The sequence below is a fragment of the Scyliorhinus canicula genome, chromosome 6 (genome assembly GCF_902713615.1).
Source record: "Scyliorhinus canicula chromosome 6, sScyCan1.1, whole genome shotgun sequence".
Lineage (NCBI taxonomy): Eukaryota > Metazoa > Chordata > Chondrichthyes > Carcharhiniformes > Scyliorhinidae > Scyliorhinus > Scyliorhinus canicula.
In genome coordinates this window covers 189685528-189708124 of record NC_052151.1, presented here as the reverse complement: position 1 = coordinate 189708124, position 22597 = coordinate 189685528, and the positions used below count along the sequence as shown (strand labels likewise).

The 22597-nt window shown below is 46.1% G+C and overlaps 1 protein-coding gene across 5 annotated transcripts in view; it reads left to right on the top strand.

The window, feature by feature from the left end:
- Positions 1 to 4081: 4081 nt before the first annotated feature.
- smap1 (small ArfGAP 1) overlaps positions 4082 to 22597 on the top strand; it is a 329292-nt gene continuing 310776 nt past the window's right edge. For 4 of the 5 annotated variants that reach the window (XM_038800670.1, XM_038800673.1, XM_038800671.1 and 1 more), the window contains exon 1: positions 4082 to 4427. In XM_038800670.1, the coding sequence (XP_038656598.1) occupies positions 4310 to 4427 (118 nt within the window). In that variant the 5' untranslated portion in view covers positions 4082 to 4309. The remainder of the gene's footprint in view (positions 4428 to 22597) is intronic. The other variant, XM_038800674.1, reaches the window with a different exon arrangement.

Sequence of the window (22597 nt, the reverse complement as noted above, 5' to 3'; positions counted from 1 at the left end):
CATCGGCAGGCAGTTAAGGAACAAATGAATAAGCTCCAAAGTTTATTTATTCCTATTTGGCACAAGAGTAGAAAGGGAAGCATGGCCAAACCATGGCTTACAAGAGAAATTGGAGAAAGTATTAGGTTCAAAGAAGAGCCATACAAGTCAGCAAGAAAAAGCAATAGACCTGAGGATTGAGGACAGTTTAAAATTCAGTAAAGGCAGACCAAGCGATTGATTAAGAAGGGCAAAATACTATAGGAAAGAAAGCTGGCAGGGAACAGAAAAACTGACTGTAAAAGTTTCTATAGGTATGTAAAGAGAAGAATCATAGAATTTACAGTGCAGAAGGAGGCCATTCAGCCCATCGAGTCTGCACCAGCCCTTGGAAAGAACACCCCAAAGAGCACCCCACCCAAGCCCACACCTCCACCCTGTAACCTAGTAACCCCACCCAACCTTTTGGACACTAAGGGGCAATTTAGCATGTTCAATCCACATAACCTGCACATCTTTGGACTGTGGGAGGAAACTGGAGCACCCGGAGGAAACCCACGCAGTCATGGGGAGAATGTGCAGACAGTGACCCAAGCTGGGAATCGAACATGGGACCCTGGAGCTGTGAAGCTAACCACTGTGCTACTGTGCTGCCCATGGAAGATTGATAAAAACTAACGTAAACTCCTTAGTCAGGAATGGGGGAATTCATAACGGGGACCAAAAAAAATGGCTGAGGAACTAAATTCGGGCTTTGCGTCTGTGTTCACAAAGGAAGACATGGATAATGTACCAGCCGTTCTGAGAAACACGAGTTTTAGTGAGGAGCTGAAGGAAATTAGTCATAGTAGAGAAATGGGTTTAGGGAAATTAATGGGATTGAAGGTGGATAAAACTCCAGGGCCTGATAATCTTCATCCCAGAGTATTTAAGGATGTGGCCCTAGAAATAGTAATTTTTTCAAAATTCTTTGGCCTCTGGAATGGCTCCTACTAATTGAACATACAGTGCAGAAGGAGGCCATTCGGCCCATCGAGTCTGCACCAACCCACTTAAGCCTTCACTTCCAACCTATCACCTGAATCCAATAAACCCTCCTAACCTTTTGAACACTAAAGGCAATTTAGCATGGCCAATCCACCTAACCTTTATTTTTTCCTTTTTTATAAATTTAGAATATCCAATTAATTTTTTCCAATTAAGGGGCAATTTAACGTGGCCAATCCACCTAACCTGCACATCTTTGGGTTGTGGGGGTGAAACCCACGCAGACACAGGGAGAATGTGCAAACTCCTCACAGACAGTGACCCAGGGCTGGGATTCGAACCCAGGTCCTCAGCGCCGTAGGCAGCAATGCTAACCATTGTGCCACCGTGCCACCCCCAATCCACCTATCCTGCACATGTTTGGACCAAAGCTTGTAGACACAGAAATACAGTAGATAAATCAGACTCGACAGAGTGGAGCACTGATCGAAGGGCCAACATCAGTTCCTGGGAAGACACCAACTTTCGTGTTGCAAAAAGAGGCCCGTTTCTACAATGACTTGGCTATGAAGAAAATTATGAAGTTTTCACAAACAATACAGAATAGCAGCACAAAGTAAGAAGTTTCCAAAGTTTTAAAAAATATATATTTTTATTACATTTTGCATTTTGCACTGTACACACAAAGAAAAAAAAATGGATGAGACGATAACCGTTTACATGTTGTACTTTTTCACTCCCCACCCCTTCTGCTATTTCTGGGTCTTATCCTAGGCCCTTTCTTTCACCGTAGGTTATTTGGTTGGTGTTTACCTTTTTCTTGTAGCTTTGTGTTGGGCATCTGATCCCCATGTCGGTCTGTCTCTGTGCTCCCCCTTGGTGCTTCCTTCGATTGCCTGCCCCTTCGTTCCAGTCTTTCTGTGGCCGTGGTGACTCCTGTGGTTAGCACTGTTGCTTCACAGCACTTTTTCAGCTTCTGAGTGGACAGCAAAGCGCGTCGTGTGTCCGGTCTATTGCTCATGTAAAACTCCCATCAAGCTTGAAGTGTGAGCTTGGTTAGCTGGTAGTACTGTGAACTCTGGCTCAAAGGATGCAGGATGCAACCACTCCAGGGTTTGAACATATGATCCAGGTCATTCTTCAGTGCAGAGCTGAGGGAGTGCAACACTATGCACATCAGAACAGATGTAACGCAAGGCCTCATCTCATTTAAGGGCGGAACAGTAGAAAAGTGGTTAGCACTGCTCTGTCGCAGCACCAGGGACCCGGGTTCGATTCCGACCTCAGGTGACTATGTGGCGTTTTCACTTTCTCCCGTGTCAGCGTGGGTTTCCTCCGGTTGCTCTAGTTTCCTCCCACGGTCCAAAAATGTGCAGGTTAGATGAATTGGCCATACTAAATTGTCTCAAAGTGCCCAAAAGGTTTGATAGGGTTATGGGGAATGCACGGGGGATTGGGCGTAGGTAGAATGGTCTTTCACAGGGTTGGTGCAGGGTCGATGGGCCAAAAGGCCATCTTCTGCTTCTATGATCTGCTTGTTCAGCTGGAGGGGCCAACACCCTTCCTCAGACACCACCACCAAGAGCAGATTCATTGGCCCTTCAACCAATTGTTTGGGGCCTTGGCGTGCATACAATAACCCCACTATTCAAAAAGGGAGGTAAAGAGAAAATAGGAAACTATAGACCAGTGAGCCTAACGTCGGTAGTAGGGAAGTTGCTAGAGTTCATTATCAAGGGTTTTATGGCACTACATTTGGAAAGCAGTGACATAATCAGATGAGGTGTGAATAGATTTATGAAAGGGAAATCACGCTTGACAAATCTACTGGAATTCTTTGAAAATGTAACTAATAGAGTTGACCAGGGAGACCTGGTGGATGTGGTTTATTTAGACTTTCAGAAGGCTTTCAACAAGGTCTCACATAGCAGATTACTATGTAACGTTAAAGAACATGGGATTGGAAATAATGTCTTGAGATGGATAAAAAGCTGGTTAGCAGGCAGGAAGCAAAAAGTTGGACTAAATTGGTATTTTTCCGATTGACAGGTAGTGACTAGTGAGGTAAGTAGAACATAGAACATACAGTGCAGAAGGAGGCCATTCGGCCCATCAATTCTGCACCGACCCACTTCAGCCCTCACTTCCACCCTATCCCCGTAACCCGATAACCCCTTCTAAACTTTTTGGTCACTAAGGGCAATTTAGCATGGCCAATCCACCTAACCTGCACGTCTGTGGACTGTGGGAGGAAACCCACGCAGACACGGGGAGAACACGGGGTAGAATTAGAAATAACGTTTCCGATGGTGGGGGATTACAAAACTAGGAGTCATAGTTTGGCAATGAGGGGTTTAAGACCTTTTAGGTCTGAGGTGAGGAAAAATGGCTTCACTCAGAGAGTGGTGAATCTGTGGATTAGGTCTTTATTCCCTTCAGATCTCATGACCTGTTTATCTAAATCTAAACATAATGTCTCAAATTATCTACAATCCAGGGAATTTTCCATTTGGCCCCTCTTTGTAAAAAAATATTTGGGTGGAATGAATGATGATCACACTTTTATGACATTTTTATTGCACCTTTTGCAGGCACACTGCCTGCTTGTATGTTAAACCAGGATTTAAAAACAAATAGTACAACAGATACATACATAATGTGTATAGTTATTTCTGACATCACATGATTCCCCCTACCCCCCCCCCCCCCCAGTTACCCCTTCCCTGGGCTTCCAGATGCACCCACCCACAATCCTGAGGCCCCGCCCACCCTCGCCCCCTCATACCGAGGCCCCGCCCCTCGCCCGAGACCCCGCCCTCTGTGCCAATACCTGTGATGTGGGGAAAGCTCGTCATCCAGGTTGCTGACGTCAGCCCGTCTGCTGGCCGGCGCACGGATACCCGCTTCTGAGCGGTGAACCGTCCCGGAACTCCCAAACCGGGGGGGGGATTCCGCCGCACTTCAAATGCAGATCGAAGTTGCGCAAATTTTGACAAAGTCCGATTGCAAGCCTGATAGGCAAACGATGCGGATCGACCTGTGTTTGCCCTGCCACCCCTTTCCAAAGGGGAGTCGGGGGAACTCTGTGATGCGGGCGGACGTAGCGTTGTTGTGGCGCTGCTAGGGAGTGAGTCGGCCGCCGCTGCTTCCGGTCGGCGGCCATGTTGTAGGAGAGGGAGCGAAAGGAGCCAGGAGAGGGAGCGAAAGGAGCCGGGAGAGTGAGTGTCCCCGGGAGGGGGGAGAGAGACTGTGCTGAGAGCCCGGGGAGACAAGCAAACAAACCGACAGACAGGGCCTGTGTGCCCGGGGTGGAGGCCAGCCCGTGTGCCCGGACAGCGGCATCATGAGCACCCGCTCGGAGCGGGAGAAATCCCAGAAGCAGAACGAGCAGCACCAGCTCATCCTGTCAAAATTGCTGCGGGAGGAGGACAACAAATACTGTGCCGACTGCGAGGCCAAAGGTACCGGGGGCGGTGGGGGTCTGCGGCTCAGTCAGTCTGACCAGGAGGCGGCCTGATTCGGTCTCAAGGTCCTTTTAAAAAGGAAGGAAGCGGGATGCCTACACTTTCCAATCATTAATCCAGCTCAGTCACTCCCACCCCCATTCATCCGGCCTGCTCATTGTCACACCCCTCTGGCCTGTGCCGGGTTGTACTGGCAGAGCTGTCACCTGGAGACTTCACACGCCCTTCTCTGTCACCCCCCTCCTGTGACTGGTGAAAATGTCCCATCCACCTATTAGAACCTGCACGGATTGGGTTAAAATAAAAGCGATGGCACGCCCAGTACTTGAATCAAACCCCTCGCTGTTTAATGTAGCAGAGGGGCGTGATTGTTTGAGCTGTCACTGAATATGTGACATTCACTCTCTCGGATCAGTTCCTCCAGTATTGATGATGGTGCCCCAGAGCCAGCACCTGATGTGCAACAGCAAGTATATATTTATCCTGACTAATACTAAATCGGTTGGAAACAGTAACAAGTTGTGTGCGTTTCCGTCTCTTCAGTCATTCTTGAAGGAATTCCGAGGTGCATTCATTCTGTTTGGATAAACTTGAAATTCTGCACTTACCAAAGTATGGTTGAATTTGTTTTCTGTATTTGCAAAAGTGTGGTTAAAACATTGATTTACTTGGATTCCAACTTCCTATTCCAGAACATTTCTTTCCTTTTGAAACAATTAGATTATTTTGTACCTATCAATTACAAAACACTGGGTTGCGAAATGGTGTGTTAAGGTACCCACATTGGATTCTGTATACTGTTGTAGTGGTGACTGTGTTTTCTGTCTGCTGGTGTCACACAATCCTGCAATTATTAGTTGCCAACCAAAGTAATCTGGATGGAGTCCGGAGAATCTTTTCCCAAGTCTTCAGAAAAATATGTTTTAGACAATGTCCTACTTTAATTTCTCAGTCAGAATGATTTAAGCCTATGGATTAGTATAATATATTTGCACATTGTAAAAAAGATTTGATTGCATCTTTGCACGATCATTATGCCACATATTAAAATATCTAGCTTGCTCTTGCATTGAAGGCAATTTTGACTATTATGGTATGATGGTCAGGGATAGAAAACATTGTTTTAAAGTTTAAATGTGAGTGAATTTTAATTTATCATGAGACATGGTTCTTACTTTAAAGGAAGGTCACACATTGATTATTCCTTGTGCTTATCTGTATTCATTACTGGTCTTTGTGTACATTTGAAGGTAGCCATCTTATAGCGGGACACATTTCATGTCAAGAATGACAAGATTTCTAAGATGGCAGTATCCTTGGAGTGATACTGCTGATGATTGGACATGATAATTGCTTCATTTGATTTTCTGAGGGTCCTTATCTTGGAACAGTTGGGATGGACAGCAGATGCTACCTTTGCCAGCACTGCTCTCACCAAGGACTGAAAAAATATACCAAAATTCAAAACTAAAGATAACAATGCATTTATATTGCTTTCATCAATTTAATAAAATACCAGATATACCTGAGTATTTGAGAAGTGTGATGAGAGGACAGTTAGAGGGACATGAGAAGTGTAGCTATCTTAGTATGAATATACGCGGAATATACATGGGCAATACGGTAGCATAGTAGTTAGCACAGTTGCTTCACAACTCCAGGGTCCCAGTTCGATTCCCAGCTTGGGTCACTGTCTGTGGAATCGGCACATTCTCCCTGTGTGTGCGTGGGTTTCCTCTGGGTGCTCCGGTTTCCTCCCACAGTCCAAAGATGTGCAGGTTAGGTGAATTGGCCATGCTAAATTGCCCTTAGTGTGTCCAGAAAAGCTTAGGTGGGGTTACTGGGTTATGGGGATAGAGTGGAGGCTTGGGTAGGGTGCTCTTTCCAAGTGCCGATGCAGGCTCGATGGGCCGAGTGGCCTCCTTCTGCACTGTAAAATCTATGATTCTATACATAACACACAGACAGGCAATTCAACCAAACCAGTTCGTGCTGGTGTTTTTGCTTCTCCCATCATTCCTCTTTTACATTTACCATGTGAACCTCTATTCCCTCTCTTTCATATGCTCATCTAGTTTCCCCTTGAAGGTATCTACTATTTGCTTCAACCATTCCCTGTGGTCAGAGTACTACATAGTCAGTACTCTTTGGATAATCATGTTTCTTCTGAATTCTCAGCTGGAATTCTTGGTGACTATCTTATATTGATAGCTATGCTCTTCCATAAGGGCTGACATGGAAGGTTTGGTTCACCTGCTGCTCTTTTCCATTCTGCCATTTTTGTGTGGTTCTATTTTGCGGCTGAAGATTGCATTTTTGTAAGTTGATACTTTTACTGATTCAGTGGCTATAAACACTGAGGCCAATAAGACCAGATGTCCTTGGTGCATCAAGTGACTGCCTGGTGAAGAATGAGAAGGCCTCCTTTTGGCCACAATCTAAGATGGTCAGGTTGGAGAAATGTGCTTGCTATAGCTGCTAACTGATTTTCTGCTTAACTTTGCACAGGCATTTATTTTCAAAGTGTAGGACAGCGTGTGCTGCTGTTGTCTTACCGTTGCTGTTTAAACAGGTACAGGCTTCTCTTCAGCCTCTCTTTGCAGTTGCTTCTTTCCACTGCAAGCCATTTTTTTCAGCTCCCATTAGGACATTTGCGTCGTAAGTGACCTTGCTAACAGCACTTTATTAAATATTGTTTTAATCACAGGTTGCAGTAGTTCATGACAGAATTTTGACTTTTCTTGCTATTTGTGTCGTATCCTGGTGATATGGAAATTGTCAAGTCCCTTCATGTAATCCTGTTTTTATTGGCCCTCCATTATTGTTCCTCATTTCAAGGCATAAAAAAACTGTAAAAGGTAGATGAATTTAGGAATCTCAATCTTGCATCAGAGAAGGAGGCCCAGCCTGAATTGTCTGATCCTGCATGTGCATCTTTTAAAGGACGATCAAATTTTGGAACCTGGAATGTACAAACCCTCATGATAATGAGCAAGACATCGACTGGAATGGAGAATTGTTGCCCGTGAACTCGGGCACTTCAGCATTGATGTTGCAAGAGACCTAAAGAGCATTCGAAGGGCGGCTGAGGGAGGATGGCAGTGGTTATACCTTGGACCGGAGAGGAAAACAGAGGATCAGCCCGGAAGCATGGAATTGGTTTCACCCTAAGATAAACTTGTCAATCGTGATACAACCATGGATAAGGACGTGTTGGAGGAAACCCTCCAACTTCCCATCAAAGATGATCTTGGACTCCCACCCACCAAGTGTTGACTAAGTTGAAGCCGCCATTAAACACATGAAGAATGGAAAAGCCGCAGAAGTGGATGGGATCCAAGTGGAGATTTTCAAACCTCGAGGAGAAAAGGTCACCCGTCGTTTCCCATCAGCTGTTGCTGAAAATCTGGGACAGAGATGAAATTCCTGCCTACGTAAGGGATGCCGTCATCGCCATCAAGGAAGGAGACAAAGCGGACTGTGGGAACTAGCGAGGAATGTCCATATCCCTACTCTCCATCACTGGGAGGGCCATCTCCCGAATCCTTGCTTGCCACCATCTCCCGTTCTTTGAAGAAGTCCTTGCAGAAAGCTAGCTTGGCTTCCAACCAAACTTTAAAATAGCGGACATGATTTTCACTGCTTGGGAACGTCAAGAGAACTGCCAGGAGCAATATCAACCACTCTGCATGGCATTCGTTCATCTGACCAAGCTTTTGACTCAGTTGGGAAGTGCTGTGGAAGACGCTGTCAGAGATAGGCTGTCCAGAGAAATTCATCGGCATCCTCCAACTCCTCCATCACAAGATGTCTGAGACACTCCTCATCGATGGAAATAAAGCAGAAACCTTTCAGGTCAAGACTAGAGTTAATCAGGAATGAGTTGTCGCCATCACCTATTTTCTCCATCTTGTGACCACCATCCTTGTCAAGAACAAGCTTCCAGTGGAGTGGACATCGTCTACAGGAAGGGCGGCAAACCTTTCAACCTCAACTGGTTGAAATCCAAGAACAAAACAACACTGACATCGCTTGTGGAACTTCAGTAAGCAGATGACATCGCCATCTCTACTCTCTCTCAAAAGAGAATCTCTTAAGTCAGGCTTGACACCTTTGTGAAAGCACACCAAAGAATTGGTCTCAGCCTCAACTTCAAGATGACTCAAATCCTTTACCAACCTGTCCCAGGGCAAAATCCAGTCTCTTCCTCCACCCTGATCGATGGAGAAACCCTACATAACGTGGAACATTTCCCATACCTGGTGAGTCACCTCTCACCCAAGGCTGATATTGATGCAGAGGCCCAACATTGTATCTAATCCGCGAGCGCCTCCTTTAGACACCGAAAGACGTGAGTCTTAGATGACCGTGACATCTATGCTGACACCAAGATCCGTGTGTACAAGGTGGTCATTCTCCCAACTCTCTTCTATCCAGCTCAGAAACTGAAATTTCGACTATGTACAGGACCTCAAGGCCCTGGAGAGGTACAATCAGTGATGTCTGAGACGGATTCTCAGCATCAGTCAGGAGGACAGGCGCACTAACATCAGCGTCCCTGAAGGAGCCAAGAGCACCAGCATATAGAGGCTATGATCATCCAAAACCAACTTGACTGGACCGGCCATGTGCTTAGAATGTCAGAGTCCCGACTGGCGAAACAAAGCTTCTTTGATCAGCTCAAGAAAGGCTTCTGAACTAGAGGAAGACAAAGGAAGCGCCTTCAAAGGCACACTGAAGGCTTACCTCAAGAAATGTAACATGGACATCAACGTCTGGGAGACCCTTACTCAGAAGAGACCTACTTAGTGGTACCTCCTGATTGAGCAATTCTTCGAGGTCACCCAATGGCAAGAGGAGGCCTGGAAAAATATCCTGAGAGAGAAATACCAGCGATCCAGAGTCCAAGGACTGATCCCACCTCCCGGAAACGCCTACCAAACATGCCATCAAAAGATGTGGCTCCTGGATCGGGCTCATTAGTCATGCAAGAACTCACCAAACCCATGACCAGTAAGAGTTTCTACGGTAGACAGTTATACTTGTTAGGGTGAGTGATGCCTGATCTTGCATGTGCTAACTCTTAAGAACCATAAAATCTTCCCCGTCCATGCCAACTTCCTCTTGAAAGTTGACGAATCTGCTGCTGCCGCATTCGGGCTGCTGCCCCATTCGGGCAATGTAACATAATGGCCTAGATCAAGTGTTTTCCAAACTCTTTTTCCTGGGAACCACTTTTACCAATTGGCCAACCTTCTAGACCCATGCCAGCCTACCTTCGTGGCACACCATTATTTCTTTACTTGAATGCAATAGGTGAGTTAGCTTGGACCTCATGATCTCTTTTTCATTCAATCTTACATTTCTGCTAAGGACTTCAGCAAGTTCTCGCTCATCCTTTGAAAAAAATCAAGAGGTTTGTCCTCAAATATGCTATGCTTAGTTTTTAACTGTGTTTGAACTTTTATTTGCCAGTACTTCCCTGCATATAATATGCATGGGCTTTGCATTTTGATTTGCATTGACACAATTAACAAAACCACACCTCAAATCATTTGTGTGCTGCTTTGTTCCAGATTTCAGTTTTTTTTTTTGGGTGTTCAGCACTGCTTTGTCCTGCTGTGGACTCTCCTGTGCAGATCACACCAGATTTAGTTGTGATATCCTGGCTTGTTTATGTCTCTGGCCCCCTCTTCCTCATTGCAAAACGACCCATTTTAAGTTCTTCAGTCCTGATGCTTGCTCAGGAATCTATCTTCAGTGATTTCAGGTCCAGAGTACATGACGTCCATATACAGCGTAACCTGCTGCCACATCTGGAGGGAAGACGCCATCAATTTAGAAAGAAACATCTGCTCATCTGTCAGCCAGAGGAGGCAGTCTGCCCTGCTGGGCTCCAGGCCTGCGCACTGCTGAGGGGACACGCATGCGTGGGACGGTCGGTATTCTTGAAAGTCGGTTGCAGCTGTTGGACAATTCTTCCCGCGATTGGGAACTCCGCGACCGATCGCTCCCTGACCCTCCAGGTACCCGCCTGTGACCCACCGGGTCGCGACCTGCGTTTGAAAATGACTGGCCTAGATTTTGTAATTAGCAGCAAAGAAAGAATGCTTGTCATTGATCATGCATACAGCTTCCAAAAGAGTTTTTACAAGGGGAGTGGTTGCTGAAGTTTGCTCAGGCATCAGGGTGGGAGAGAACAGGGCAAGCAACAGTGTCGCCCCATAATCAATCAAATTCAGAATGTCTACCGAGGTGTGCAGAGGAATGAAATATAAAGTGGAACATTTAACTGATTGTAAAATCATACATAGAAAGCAAAAAAGGGGGGGGGGGGCGGGGAAGACGAGACATAGGAACAAAAAAGATTCAGAAGGAGTGACGCTCTTTTACTTTCAAAAATGTAATTTCAGTCCAGCTAAGTTGCTTATCAGTTATTGACATCGGACTGTTCAAAAATTCACCTGCATCTGAATGCACCAACAATTTTTAAATGGCATGTGTAATGGGCATGTACCTAAAGTTCATGTCCGTTAAATGGATTACAATGCCTAGTCACTCAACAAGGTTCTGTTGTATTGCAGTTTATGGTGAAGCAAGGAAACCTGGTCAACAATTGCCATATCTGTTTAAATACACATGTGCGGACTCTGCATTTTCCTGTCTGATTTATTCAATGAGCACTGTTTACATTAAATCAAAATCCTTGCTGCATTTTGAAAAAAGGATTGCTCATCACATTTAAAGTTGCCTGCTGTGGTCATTAATCCTCCTGCCAGTGGAAGCAGAATGGAAAAATGATCCAACCCCCTCAATTTTGAACACCTATAGTCTCAGGCGAATTTCTCAACATAACTTATGCTATTGTAGTAAATTTCCTCTACTGTCAATGGAACCGGAAGTTGAGGATTGAGGCCTGATGACTTTGCATTGAGAATTGGTAGCATTGAATGTAACCAGGTACAGCTTTCTTTTTATACACAAAAGGTTTTGGCCTAACATGCAGAAGGTGCACCTCCATCATGGTATTGTTTGTGGTGTTTTTCTTCTATTTTTCGCATCCATTTATTGTGGTCAAGAGACTTGGGTGTGCTCATAGAAGAAACCCAAAGTTTTTTTAAAATATAAATTTAAATACCTAATTAATTTTGTGTGTGATCTCCGCCACTGCTGCCCCCATAGTCAAAATCCCCTGTTGTTGGGTTTAAAAAAAAGAAAAATGCTGCCAATTACGGATTGTCGTTTTTTTACTCGAGTCCCAGACATCCACAGTGCTGCATGATGGAATTAAACGTTCCTCTTTTGGACAAAGCATTATTGGTTTCAAGCACAATACCAAATTAATTAAAAAAAATATTCACTATTTGCTATCCGTTGCATCAGGGTTTCTGAAACGTTTTGAACCGTGATCTACCAAGAGTATCGGGGAACCCAAGCAATTTCATAATGCTAGCGACCCTTTGCCGTGAAATAGCTGCGAACACACAAAGCAAATATAAACAAAAGCTGCAAACACAAAGCAAATGCAAACAAGTATTTTCTAATTTTATCCATGCATACATTAATCTGGTAATTAAAAGGTTCTCTGATTTTAAAAATATATAAGCCTTCCGTAATCATAAAAAAAATACATTTGGAGAGTACCTAATTCTTTTATTCCCAATTAAGTGGAAGTTTTGTGTGGCCAACCCTGCACTTCCTTTGGATTGTGGGGGTGAGACCCACGCAGACACGGGGAGAATGTACAAATTGCACACAGACAGGGACCCGGGATCGCACCCAGGTGAGGCAGCAGTGCTAAGCACTGCGTCACCGTGTTATCTTTCCGTAATCATTGCTGGAAAGCTGATTCTAATATTGGACAGACGCATTTTTGTCGCCCGCCTGCACGCCCCTCCCTCCGCCACTCGCATGCTTGTCACTTGCACGCCGGCAATGGAGTTGTGACTGGCTTCCAATATTCCTGAATCAGAAAGGTAAAATCTTTCTCGGCTATGGCTCAGTTGGTAGCACCCTTGCCTCAGACTCATAAGGTTTGAGTTTGAAATCCAATCCAGGGCTCGTGTGATACTCCGGTTCAATACTGAGGAACACACTAAGTGCCGTCTTTTGAATGGAATGTTAAACTGAGGCCCCATATGCCTGCTATGGATGTAACAAACTCTATTTTGAAGAGCGGCAGCATTAGCCCAGATATCCTGGTCATCATTTATCTTTCAATTAACATTGAATAAACTGATTATCTGGTCTTTATCACTTTACTGTTTGTGGGAGCTTGAGTGTAAATTGGCTGCCATGTTTTCTACGTTACAACTGTGATTACACTTGTACCATGTATTTAATTAGCTGTAAAGTGCCTTGAGACATCTGGTGGTCTTCAAAAGGTCTATATAAATGAAGTATTTCTATTTCTCTCCCCGCCCCCCTCTACTGATGGCAGTCGGGTCCTCCAGGGTGCTATGTACCTGTGCAGAGGAGGAGTGACTTCTACGATTGTTAGCTTGACAATCATTGTCTCACATTGCGTGACAACTCTGTTTATCAGAGAGTGACTGCCCACTGCCTCTCCCTCCAAAAGAAATCACATCTTCAGCGAAATAATTGAAAGGAACAATGAAAAATGTAAAACTCCATACAGTACTGATCTACAGACTAGAGGGACTGTTCATGCATTACACTGATACTATTACTATTTTTCTGGGATCACTTGTATTGGGAGCTGTTTGTAGAGAATCAAGCATTTCAATCCACTAATTTCTTTCAAGTTTTAATGCCTGTGGGATTACTGCTCAGAAGTAACAATTCGCCGAGGTGGCAAAATCCATGTTAGTGCACTTAATTCCGAGATAAATTAGAGCAATATATCTGCCACCTTGCATTTTAAATTGCTGACTAGATTAATTTACTGCACCTTCTCGACCTCCCAAAGGCAGTGCTGAGGAAGAAATGTGTCATCGTCTCATTCAAGCTGATGTGGAGATGCAGGAGATGCAAATAGTTCTTGCTTGCTTTAAACTTTAAAGGAAAAATGATCTGGAGGAAGAACTGAGCTGTTATGTAACTTGAGAATTTTATAAAGAGAGACGTTACCTGCAGTATTTTGGGGAGGAAAACATTAGGGGATTGTATGAATGTAGTATCTTTCAGGTGATTTAAATGTTGCCAGGGTGTTCTGAATATTCTCATATAAATAAAATCTCAATTTGAAGTGTTCATGGTTTAGGAAAAGTTTGAATTAGGACTAGTGGACTAAATGTCAAAATGGGTTTGGGGTTCGGAGTCTGTATTAAATCCTAGAATAAGAAAATTATTTTTTGGGGAATAATAATCTTTATTCGTGTCGCAAGTTGGCTTTCATTAACACTGCAATGAAGTTATTGTGAAAACCCCCTAGTCGCCACACTCCAGCTTCTGTCTGGGTACACAGAGGGAGAATTCAGAATGTCTAATTCCCCAAACAAACACGTTTTCCTTACTTGTGGGAGGAAACCGGAGTACCCGGAAGAAACCCATGCAGACACGGGTAGAACATACAGACAGTGACCCAAGCTGGGAATCAAACCCAGGTCCCTGGTACTTTGAAGCTACAGTGAAATGAAATGAAAATCGGTTATTGTCACAAGTCAGCTTCAATTGAAGTTACTGTGAAAAGCCTCTAGTTGGCATATTCCGGCGCCTGTTCGGGAAGACTGGTACGAGAATTGAACCGTGCTGCTGGCCTGCCTTGGTCTGCTTTCAAAGCCAACGATTTAGCCCTGTGCTAAACCAGCTAAACACAGTGCTAACCACTGTCACTGTGCAGCCCAATAATGATCTGGCAAAAAGGGAAGTTACTAATTTAGAATGCAAATGAACATGGTTCTTTGGATAATAAAGATTAATACTGAATGTTCCACTGGTTAAAGCATTGCAGACGACAAGTTCAGCACGTGTTGGTTTTTCTTTCTGCGGAAATGAGGCCTTCTCTTCTCGGTTCCTTGAACCAGATCTCTTGACTCATGATGTCCTTTAATATTTTAACGGAGTCAACTTAGATACAAATTCCCTTACAGATTTTAAGACTTCAACAGTTTCCCAGTCTAAACTGATAAAGCTTCTAATCCACCTTAACTGCTGGAGCTGAACACAGTACTCCTGCTGTGGAGTTTCACTTTTTGTTGAAAACCACCCTCACAAAGACTGACTTAATTAAAAGTTGAAGACTGCTCTACTGATCCCTACTGGATTCAAACAGAAACCTTAAACCTGTGACAGTTAGTTTAGTCACTTCTGGGTTTCTATGGCCTTCCTCAGCCTGTGTCAATTTCCCTGTCGATTGGCAACCTACGTGCAAATGTTGACTCCCTAGCATGTGTCTTACTCTTAACTTTGACTCTCCGGATGAACATCCCCTGTCAAATGCAAAAGTGCTCAGCGATGCACTCTTACTTTTCTACCTGTTTTGGAGCTAGTTTTGCAACATTTTAGCCTGCGTGCCAGTGTCAAACCAATACCAACTAGCCAAACATTTGCAACTCATAGAACATAGAACAGTACAGCACAGAACAGGCCCTTCAGCCCTCGATGTTGTGCCGAACAATGATCACCCTACTCAAACCCACGTATCCACCCTATACCCGTAACCCAAACAACCCCCCTTAACCTTACTTTTTTAGGACACTAAGGGCAATCTTGACCAATAGTAAGAGTGTTCCTAGCTTCCCCACAACAAATTGAGCCAATCAACTTAACAGCCTTCTTGTCCCTTCTGACCTTCTAACTTCTAACCATTATTTGTACAGTATCATTTTGATAGACTGTTCTGAGCACCCAGTGCTCTGTTCACCTTCCTAACCATACCTTTAGTTTCTTCATAACATTACATGCCAAAATTCACCAATCATCCCAATAATACATACAAGTGCAGACTTTAATAAAAAAAAAACTTTTATGAGGGTATTTGCAGGTTTTTATAATAATAACAATGACATAAACATGGTATAATAAACATTTCCACCCCCATCCCAATCTTCACCCACCTGAACCATACAACAATCCGGCCTCTTCCCTCACCCCCCTTTGGAATACTGCCATCTGCTGACATTTTAATTTTCCCCGAGAAAGTCGACGAACGGCTGCCACCTCCGGGAGAACCCTAACATTGACCCGCTTAAGGCAAACTTTATCTTGTCGAGACTGAGAAACCCAGCCATGTCACTAACCTGGCTCTCTACACTCGGGGGGCTTCGAGTCCCACCACATTAATAAGATCCATCTTCGGACTACCAGGGAGGCAAAGGCCCAGACGTCAGCCTCTTTCGCCCCCTGAACTCCCGGGTCTTCCGACACTCCAAAGATCGTCACCTCTGGACTCGGCACCACCCATGTTTTTAGTACCGTGGACATTGCCTTAGTGAAACCATACCAAAACCCTCTAAGCTTCAGGCATGCCCAAAACATGTGGACATGATTTGCTGGGCTTCCCGCATATCTCGCACACCTATCCTCCAAGCCCGAAGAACTTACTCATCCTAGCCGCTGTCATGTGTGCCCGATGGATTACCTTAAATTGTATTAGGCTACGCCTGGTGCATTATTAGAATTAGAACAGTACAGCACAGAACAGAACAGGCCCTTCGGCCCTCAGTGTTGTGCCGAGCAATGATCACCCTACTCAAGCCCACGTATCCACCCTATACCAGTAACCCAACAACCCCCATTAACCTAATTTTTTAGGACACTAAGGGCAATTTAGCCTGGCCAATCCACCTAACCCGCACATCTTTGGACTGTGGGAGGAAACTGGAGCACCTGGAGGAAACCCACGCACACACGGGGAGGACGTGCAGATTCCGCACAGACGGTGACCCAGCCGGGAATCGAACCTGGGACCCTGGAGCTGTGAAGCATTTATGCTAACCACCATGCTACCGTGCTGTCCATGTATTAACCCTGCTTAGGGCGTCCGCCCACAGACCCGCCTCTATCTCTCCTCCTAGCTTGTGCTCTCACTTGCCCTTAAGCTCCTCCACCTGGAGTTTCCTCTGCCTCCGAAAGCTCCTAATAAATATCTGATACCTTCCCCTCTCCCACTCAGGTACTGGAAACTACTCTGTAGCCGGAACCTGCTTTCTCAAGAAGTCTCGCACCTGCAAATACCTAAACCCATTCCCTGCTGGCAATTCAAATTTATCCTACAAGGCTTTCAAGCTGGGGAAGCTCCCGTCTATAAATAGATCTCTCATCCATCTAATTCCTGCCCTTTGTCAACTCTGGAACCCACCATCCAGCCTACCTGATACAAACAAATGATTATTAAAAATCGGGGTCCACCCCCCCCCCCCCCCCCCCCCCCCCCCCCACCAGCCCTTACTACTTCCTAGAGGCTCTTAATACCATGGCCAATGGCTCTATGGCCAGAGCAAACAGTAGCAGGGAGAGGGGGCACCCTTGCCTCGTCCCTCGGTGTAGTTTAAAATACCCCGACCTCAGCCAGTTCGTACGCACACTCGCTACTGGTGCCTGATAGAGCAACCACAGCCGGTCAATGAAGCTCTCACCAAACCCAAACCTTCCCAGCGACTCCCACAGGTAATCCCACTCCACCTGATCAAAAGCCTTCTCCGCACTATCTCTACCTCCACCTCCCTTCCTTCCGAGGGCATCATAATTACATTTAAAAGCCTTCGAACATTGGCCTTGAGTTGCCTGCCCTTTACAAATCCCATCTGGTCTTCCCCTATCACTCCCGGGACACAGGGAGCAGCACGGTAGCATTGTGGATAGCACAATCGCTTCACAGCTCCAGGGTCCCAGGTTCGATTCCGGCTTGGGTCACTGTCTGTGTGGAGTCTGCACATCCTCCCCGTGTGTGCGTGGGTTTCCTCCGGGTGCTCCGGTTTCCTCCCACAGTCCAAAGATGTGCAGGTTAGGTGGATTGGCCATAATAAATTGCCCTTAGTGTCCAAAATTGCCCTTATGGCTGGGTGGGGTTACTGGGTTATGGGGATAGGGTGGAGGTGTTAACCTTGGGTAGGGTGCTCTTTCCAGGAGCCGGTACAGACTCGATGGGCCAAATGGCCTCCTTCTGTACTGTAAATTCTATGAAACAATTCTCTATCCTTGTGGCCAGTATCTTAGCCAGCAGTTTGGCGTCCACACTCAGTAGAGAAATTGGCCTGTATGATCCGCATTGCTCCGGATCCTTCTCCCGTTTCAGGATCAGTGAAATCGATGCCTACGACATTGTTGGGGGGAGGACTCCCTTCTCTCGTGCTTCATTAAATGTCCTCACCAGCAGTGGGCTCAATATCTCTGAAAACCTCTTATAAAATTCTACCGGGTAGCTGTCCGGCCCCCGAGGCCTTGCCTGACTGCATGCCCTCCAGCCCCTCGATTATTTCCTCAATCTCAATTGGGGCTCCCAGCCCTTCCACTAGAACCTCGTCAACCCTCTGGAACCTCAACTGATGCAAAAATTGCCTCATCCCCTCCACTCCAGCCGGGGATTCTGACTCATATAATTTACTGTAAAAGTCCTTAAACACTTCATTTACCCCCACTGGGTCCAGGACAGTATTCCCACCTCTACTCTTTACTCTCCCTATCTCCCTGAGCTGGTGCGCTAACATTCTGCTTGCCTTTTCCTGGTACTCCTAAATCGTCTCCCCCCCCCCCCCCCCCCCCCCCCCGCCTTCCTCAACTGTTCCGCCGCTTTCCCTGTAGTCAACAGCCCAAACTCCACCTGTAACCTCCGCCGCTCCCTCAGTAGCCCCGCGTCCGAGGCCTCTGAGTATCTTCTGCCACCTGGAGTATCTCCTCAACTAACCTATTCCTCTCAGCCCATTCCGCCTTTTCTCTGTGGGCCCCTATCAAGATTAATTCCCCTCTGACCACTGCCTGCAAAGCTTCCCAAACCGTCGCTGCAGAGACCTCCCCCATATCATTTGTTTCCAGGTAGTTCGGGATGGACTTGTTCACCCGCCCATAGATTGCTTTGTCCGCTAACAACCTCACATCCAGCCTGCACAGCGGGCATTGTCCTCCCTCCACACTAACCCGTAGGTCCACCCAATGTGGGGCATGATCTGACATTGTGATTGCCGAGTACTCAGTATCCACCACCCCTGGTATCACCGCCCTGCTCAGAACAAAACAGTCAATGCGAGAGTATACCTTGTGCACATGGGAGAAAAAAGAAAACTCCTTCGCCCGTGGCCGTGCAAACTGCCATGGGTCTACTCCGCCCATCTTTCCAATTCCTTTGCCGCGGCAGGCATCCTCCCTCTCTTGGATTTTGACCAGTCCAATTCCGGATCAATGACTGTTAAAATCTCCTTCCATAATCAGGTTATGTGACTCTAAGTCTGGGATCTTACTTAACACCCGCCTCATAAATTCCACATCGTCCCAATTCGGAGCATATATGTTCACGAGTACCACCCGCACCCCCTCCAGCTTCCCACTCACCATTATTTACCTACCCCCCCTTGTCTGACACGATTCTCCCTGCCTCGAATGCCACTCGTTTATTGATCAAAATCACTACCCCCCCAGGTCTTTGAGTGGACTACTTGGCCATCCCACCCCTTTCTCAATCTAGTCTGGTCTATAACCTTATGGTGTACAACCTTTCCGCACCTCCCCCTGCCAATTAGCCATCACCCTTTTTAGGCCAGCATCCTCGAGCCCCCCCCCCGCCCCGCGCCGCGCATTCGCCTTCCCCGATCTCCCATTTGTCCCCTGGTAACAGTTCCTCCCCTGTCAGCAAATAGCTCCTCTCTTCTGTTCTCTCCTCCTCCTCCTCCTCCCCCCCCCCCCAGCAACAGCACTAGAAACCCAACCCCCCATTTCAAGCTCCAGCGTAACACCTGTTCGCCCCCCCCCCACTGTTTTTCCGTGAGTCAGCTGACCCAAGCTGACTTGATAGTGCCCGCCCATGGCACCCATTGTTCTCTCCCCTCTCCCCCCACTTAGACAAACATTTTCAAAGCATCATGTTCCCCAGTAAACAAACATCAGAAAAAACAGTGAAAAAACAACCACAGAAGAACAAAAAAAAGCCCCAGAAACCTTCCTTCCTTCTCTCCCCGCCCCCAAACCAGTTAACTTTAGCCAGCAAAACATCAAAGCCCCTTATTGCACATAACACTACTTATACAGCCCAACACTACTTATACCACCTAGCACAGGGGTGGGCAAACTTTTCCGTGCAAGGGCCACATTCAGAAATTCACAATTTTAAGGGGCCTCATAGTATATTAAGTAAAATAATTAATATTTAAAATAGCCAAAATAAAAGGTCTTTAAAGAAAAAAAAGCACATTTATTTGAAAAACAAAGTAACTCAGTAAGTAACAGAACAACGTCAATGCAAATGATGCATCTGACTGCAGTCATTTACCAGTTTGTTGAAGTCAGGTGTCAAGTTGCTTGTGCTGATCCGTAACACTGACAGAAGCACAGCCTGGCCGAGTCAACGATAAAAACGCGCGTAGTCAGGTGGATGAGTGGGGCTGCCTTATTGGTCGGTTTAGTTAGTTGTGCGACCAATAGGAGTCCAGGTTACAAACAATAAGCCTTGTTATTGTTTGTAACCTGGACTCCTATTGGTCGCACAACCAACTAAACCGACCAATGAGACAGCCCCACTCATCCACCCCACTACGCGCGTTTTTATGCGGCCTGCCAATGAGGTGCCCGGAATCATAACCGGCATTTTTGAAAAGCCGCTGAAGAAAATGCGCTTATTGAATAAGCGCATTTACTTCAGTGGCTTTTCCCCAGCGGCTTTTCAAAAATGCCGGTTATGATTCCGGGCACCTCATTGGCGGGCCGCATAAAAACCTTTGTCGGGCCGCGGGCCATAGTTTGCCTACCCCTGACCTAGCACAACAAATTGCCACTACAGTACTCTACAAGGCTTCAGTGTCTTTTAGTTCACCTCCAGTCTTTTTTCTTTGATAAAAGTCCATACATCGTCCGATGTTTCAAAGTAGAAGTCACGTTTCTCATGTGTGACCCACAGACGGGCTGGGTACAACATTCTGAACTTCACCCCCTTCTTAAAGAGGGCCGTTTTTGCCTGATTGAACCCAGCTTGCCTCTTGGCCAAATCCACGCCCAGGTCCTGATAACTGCGCAGCTCACAATTCTCCCATTGGCTGCTCCGTTCTTTCTTGGCCCACCACAGAACGTGTTCCTTGTCCAGGAATCCGTGTAAACGTACCACCATCGCCCTTGGCGGCTCGTTCGGGGCTTCTTCATGAGGGCTCTCTGCGCTCTATCGACTTCCAAGGGCTGAGGGAACGCCTCAGCTCCCATCAGCTTCTCCAGCATGTTTGTCACATCGGCCCTCGCATATGATCCCTCACTGCCGTCAGGAAGGCTGACGATTCTCAGATTCTGTCTCCTGGACCTGTTCTCCAGGTCCTCCTGAATTCTTTTCTGGCGGTCATTCATCAACTCCATCTTGGTCTCCAGCGCGGTTATGTAATCCCTGTGCTCGGACACCTTTTTCTCCACCTCCTAGATCGCTCGTCCTTGATACTGCACCACCTGATCAATAGAATCCTTGCTCGGGTCCAGCGTGTCCTCCTTAAGCTTGGAGAAGCAATCTTCAAAAAACTTCACCAGCTGCTCTGTCGACCATTGTGCCGTATCCCTGCGGCCCTTACTCTCCGCCATGGTTTCCCGCGTTGCCAGCTCTACTTGCGTCTCCCTTGTAGGACTTTGTCTTCTCACACGGCCACTTTTCTAGTCCGATTCTCCATACACCAGAGGGGGATTTCTCCTCACTGTCTCACTCTTCACCGATTTATCCCATAAAATCAGGAAAAATCCAGGAGAAAAAGGTCCAAACCTCCGTTATAAGCAGGAGCTATCAAATGTGCCACCTACTCCTCCATGGTCACCACCGGAAGTGACAAGTGAAGACTTTTCATCACTAAGCTTATGTACAGTGCAAATTGACAACTTAACCCGTGTTAATTTCACAAATTTACCAATGGGGTGAACAACTAGCTTGTGGTCAGTGCATTTTCTTTCATGGCGATGTGGGTCTTTGTGCACCTCCCACTGTTGAACCATTCTCTGATTTCAGTCCACTGCGAAGGCTCTGATATTTTCTGAAATGAGCATTCTTCCTGGCCCAAGCTTCGACAATGACATGGTTGAGAGACAGAGAAAAAATTCCAAAGCTTAGAGTCTTGTCAGCTGAATGCATAGCTGCCAATGCAGGAGTGATGCAGTGAGGATGCTCAAAGGACCATTATTGGAGGAATGCAAAGAGCACAGAGAGTTATACGACTGTGAAGGCCAAGAAAGGTGGGAAGAGTATCATCACCGAGTTTGACCCAGCCCCCCCTCTGATGTCCATATGTACATCTAGAGTGGGTTACTGGTAAGTAAATGAGGAATCAAAACCTTGGCTGTGTTTTTCTTTAAAATCGTCTGTGTCTCCTTCCTTAATCCATTGTGTTTTCTTATGCCTGAAATGTCCTTGCTGCATTGCCTTGAGATCTAAGCTGCCATATGTTGCTCCGTGTCTGATCTACATGGAGTCTTGGCCCAGCAACACCACAAATTTAAAACACTCACCATGTTTAAATCCTGCCATTGCCTCATCCTTTCCTATCTCTGTAACCTTCACAGCCGCATAACACTGTGCTCTCTGCATTCCTCCAATATTGGCCCTTTGAGTGTCCTCAATCTCCATCACTCCTCTATTGGTAGCAGTACCTTCAGCTGACAAGACCCTAAGGTTTGGAATTTCCTCTCTGTCTCTCAACCTTGTCCTCCTTCCTCCATAAGACCTACTTGCTTTGGTCTGCTGCATGATATGGTCTTCTGCACGATATGTGGCCTATGGCTGATAATACACGTGTTTTATTACATTCAAGCTTGATTGCCATCACAACCACCATCCTGAAGAACAAGGGCACCAGATACCTTGTCAGCCCATCACCTGCAAGTTCCACTCCAAGTCACTCAACATCCTGACATGGAAATATATCACCGTTGCTTCACTGTCACTGGGCCAAAATCTTGGAACATTCTCCTTAACAGTCCTGTGGGTGAACCGATAAACCACATGGACTGCAATGCAGTCAAGCAGGCATCTCAGCACCAACATCTCCAGGGCAATTTAGCACAGGGCTGAAGAGCTGGTTTTTAAAGCAGACCAAGGC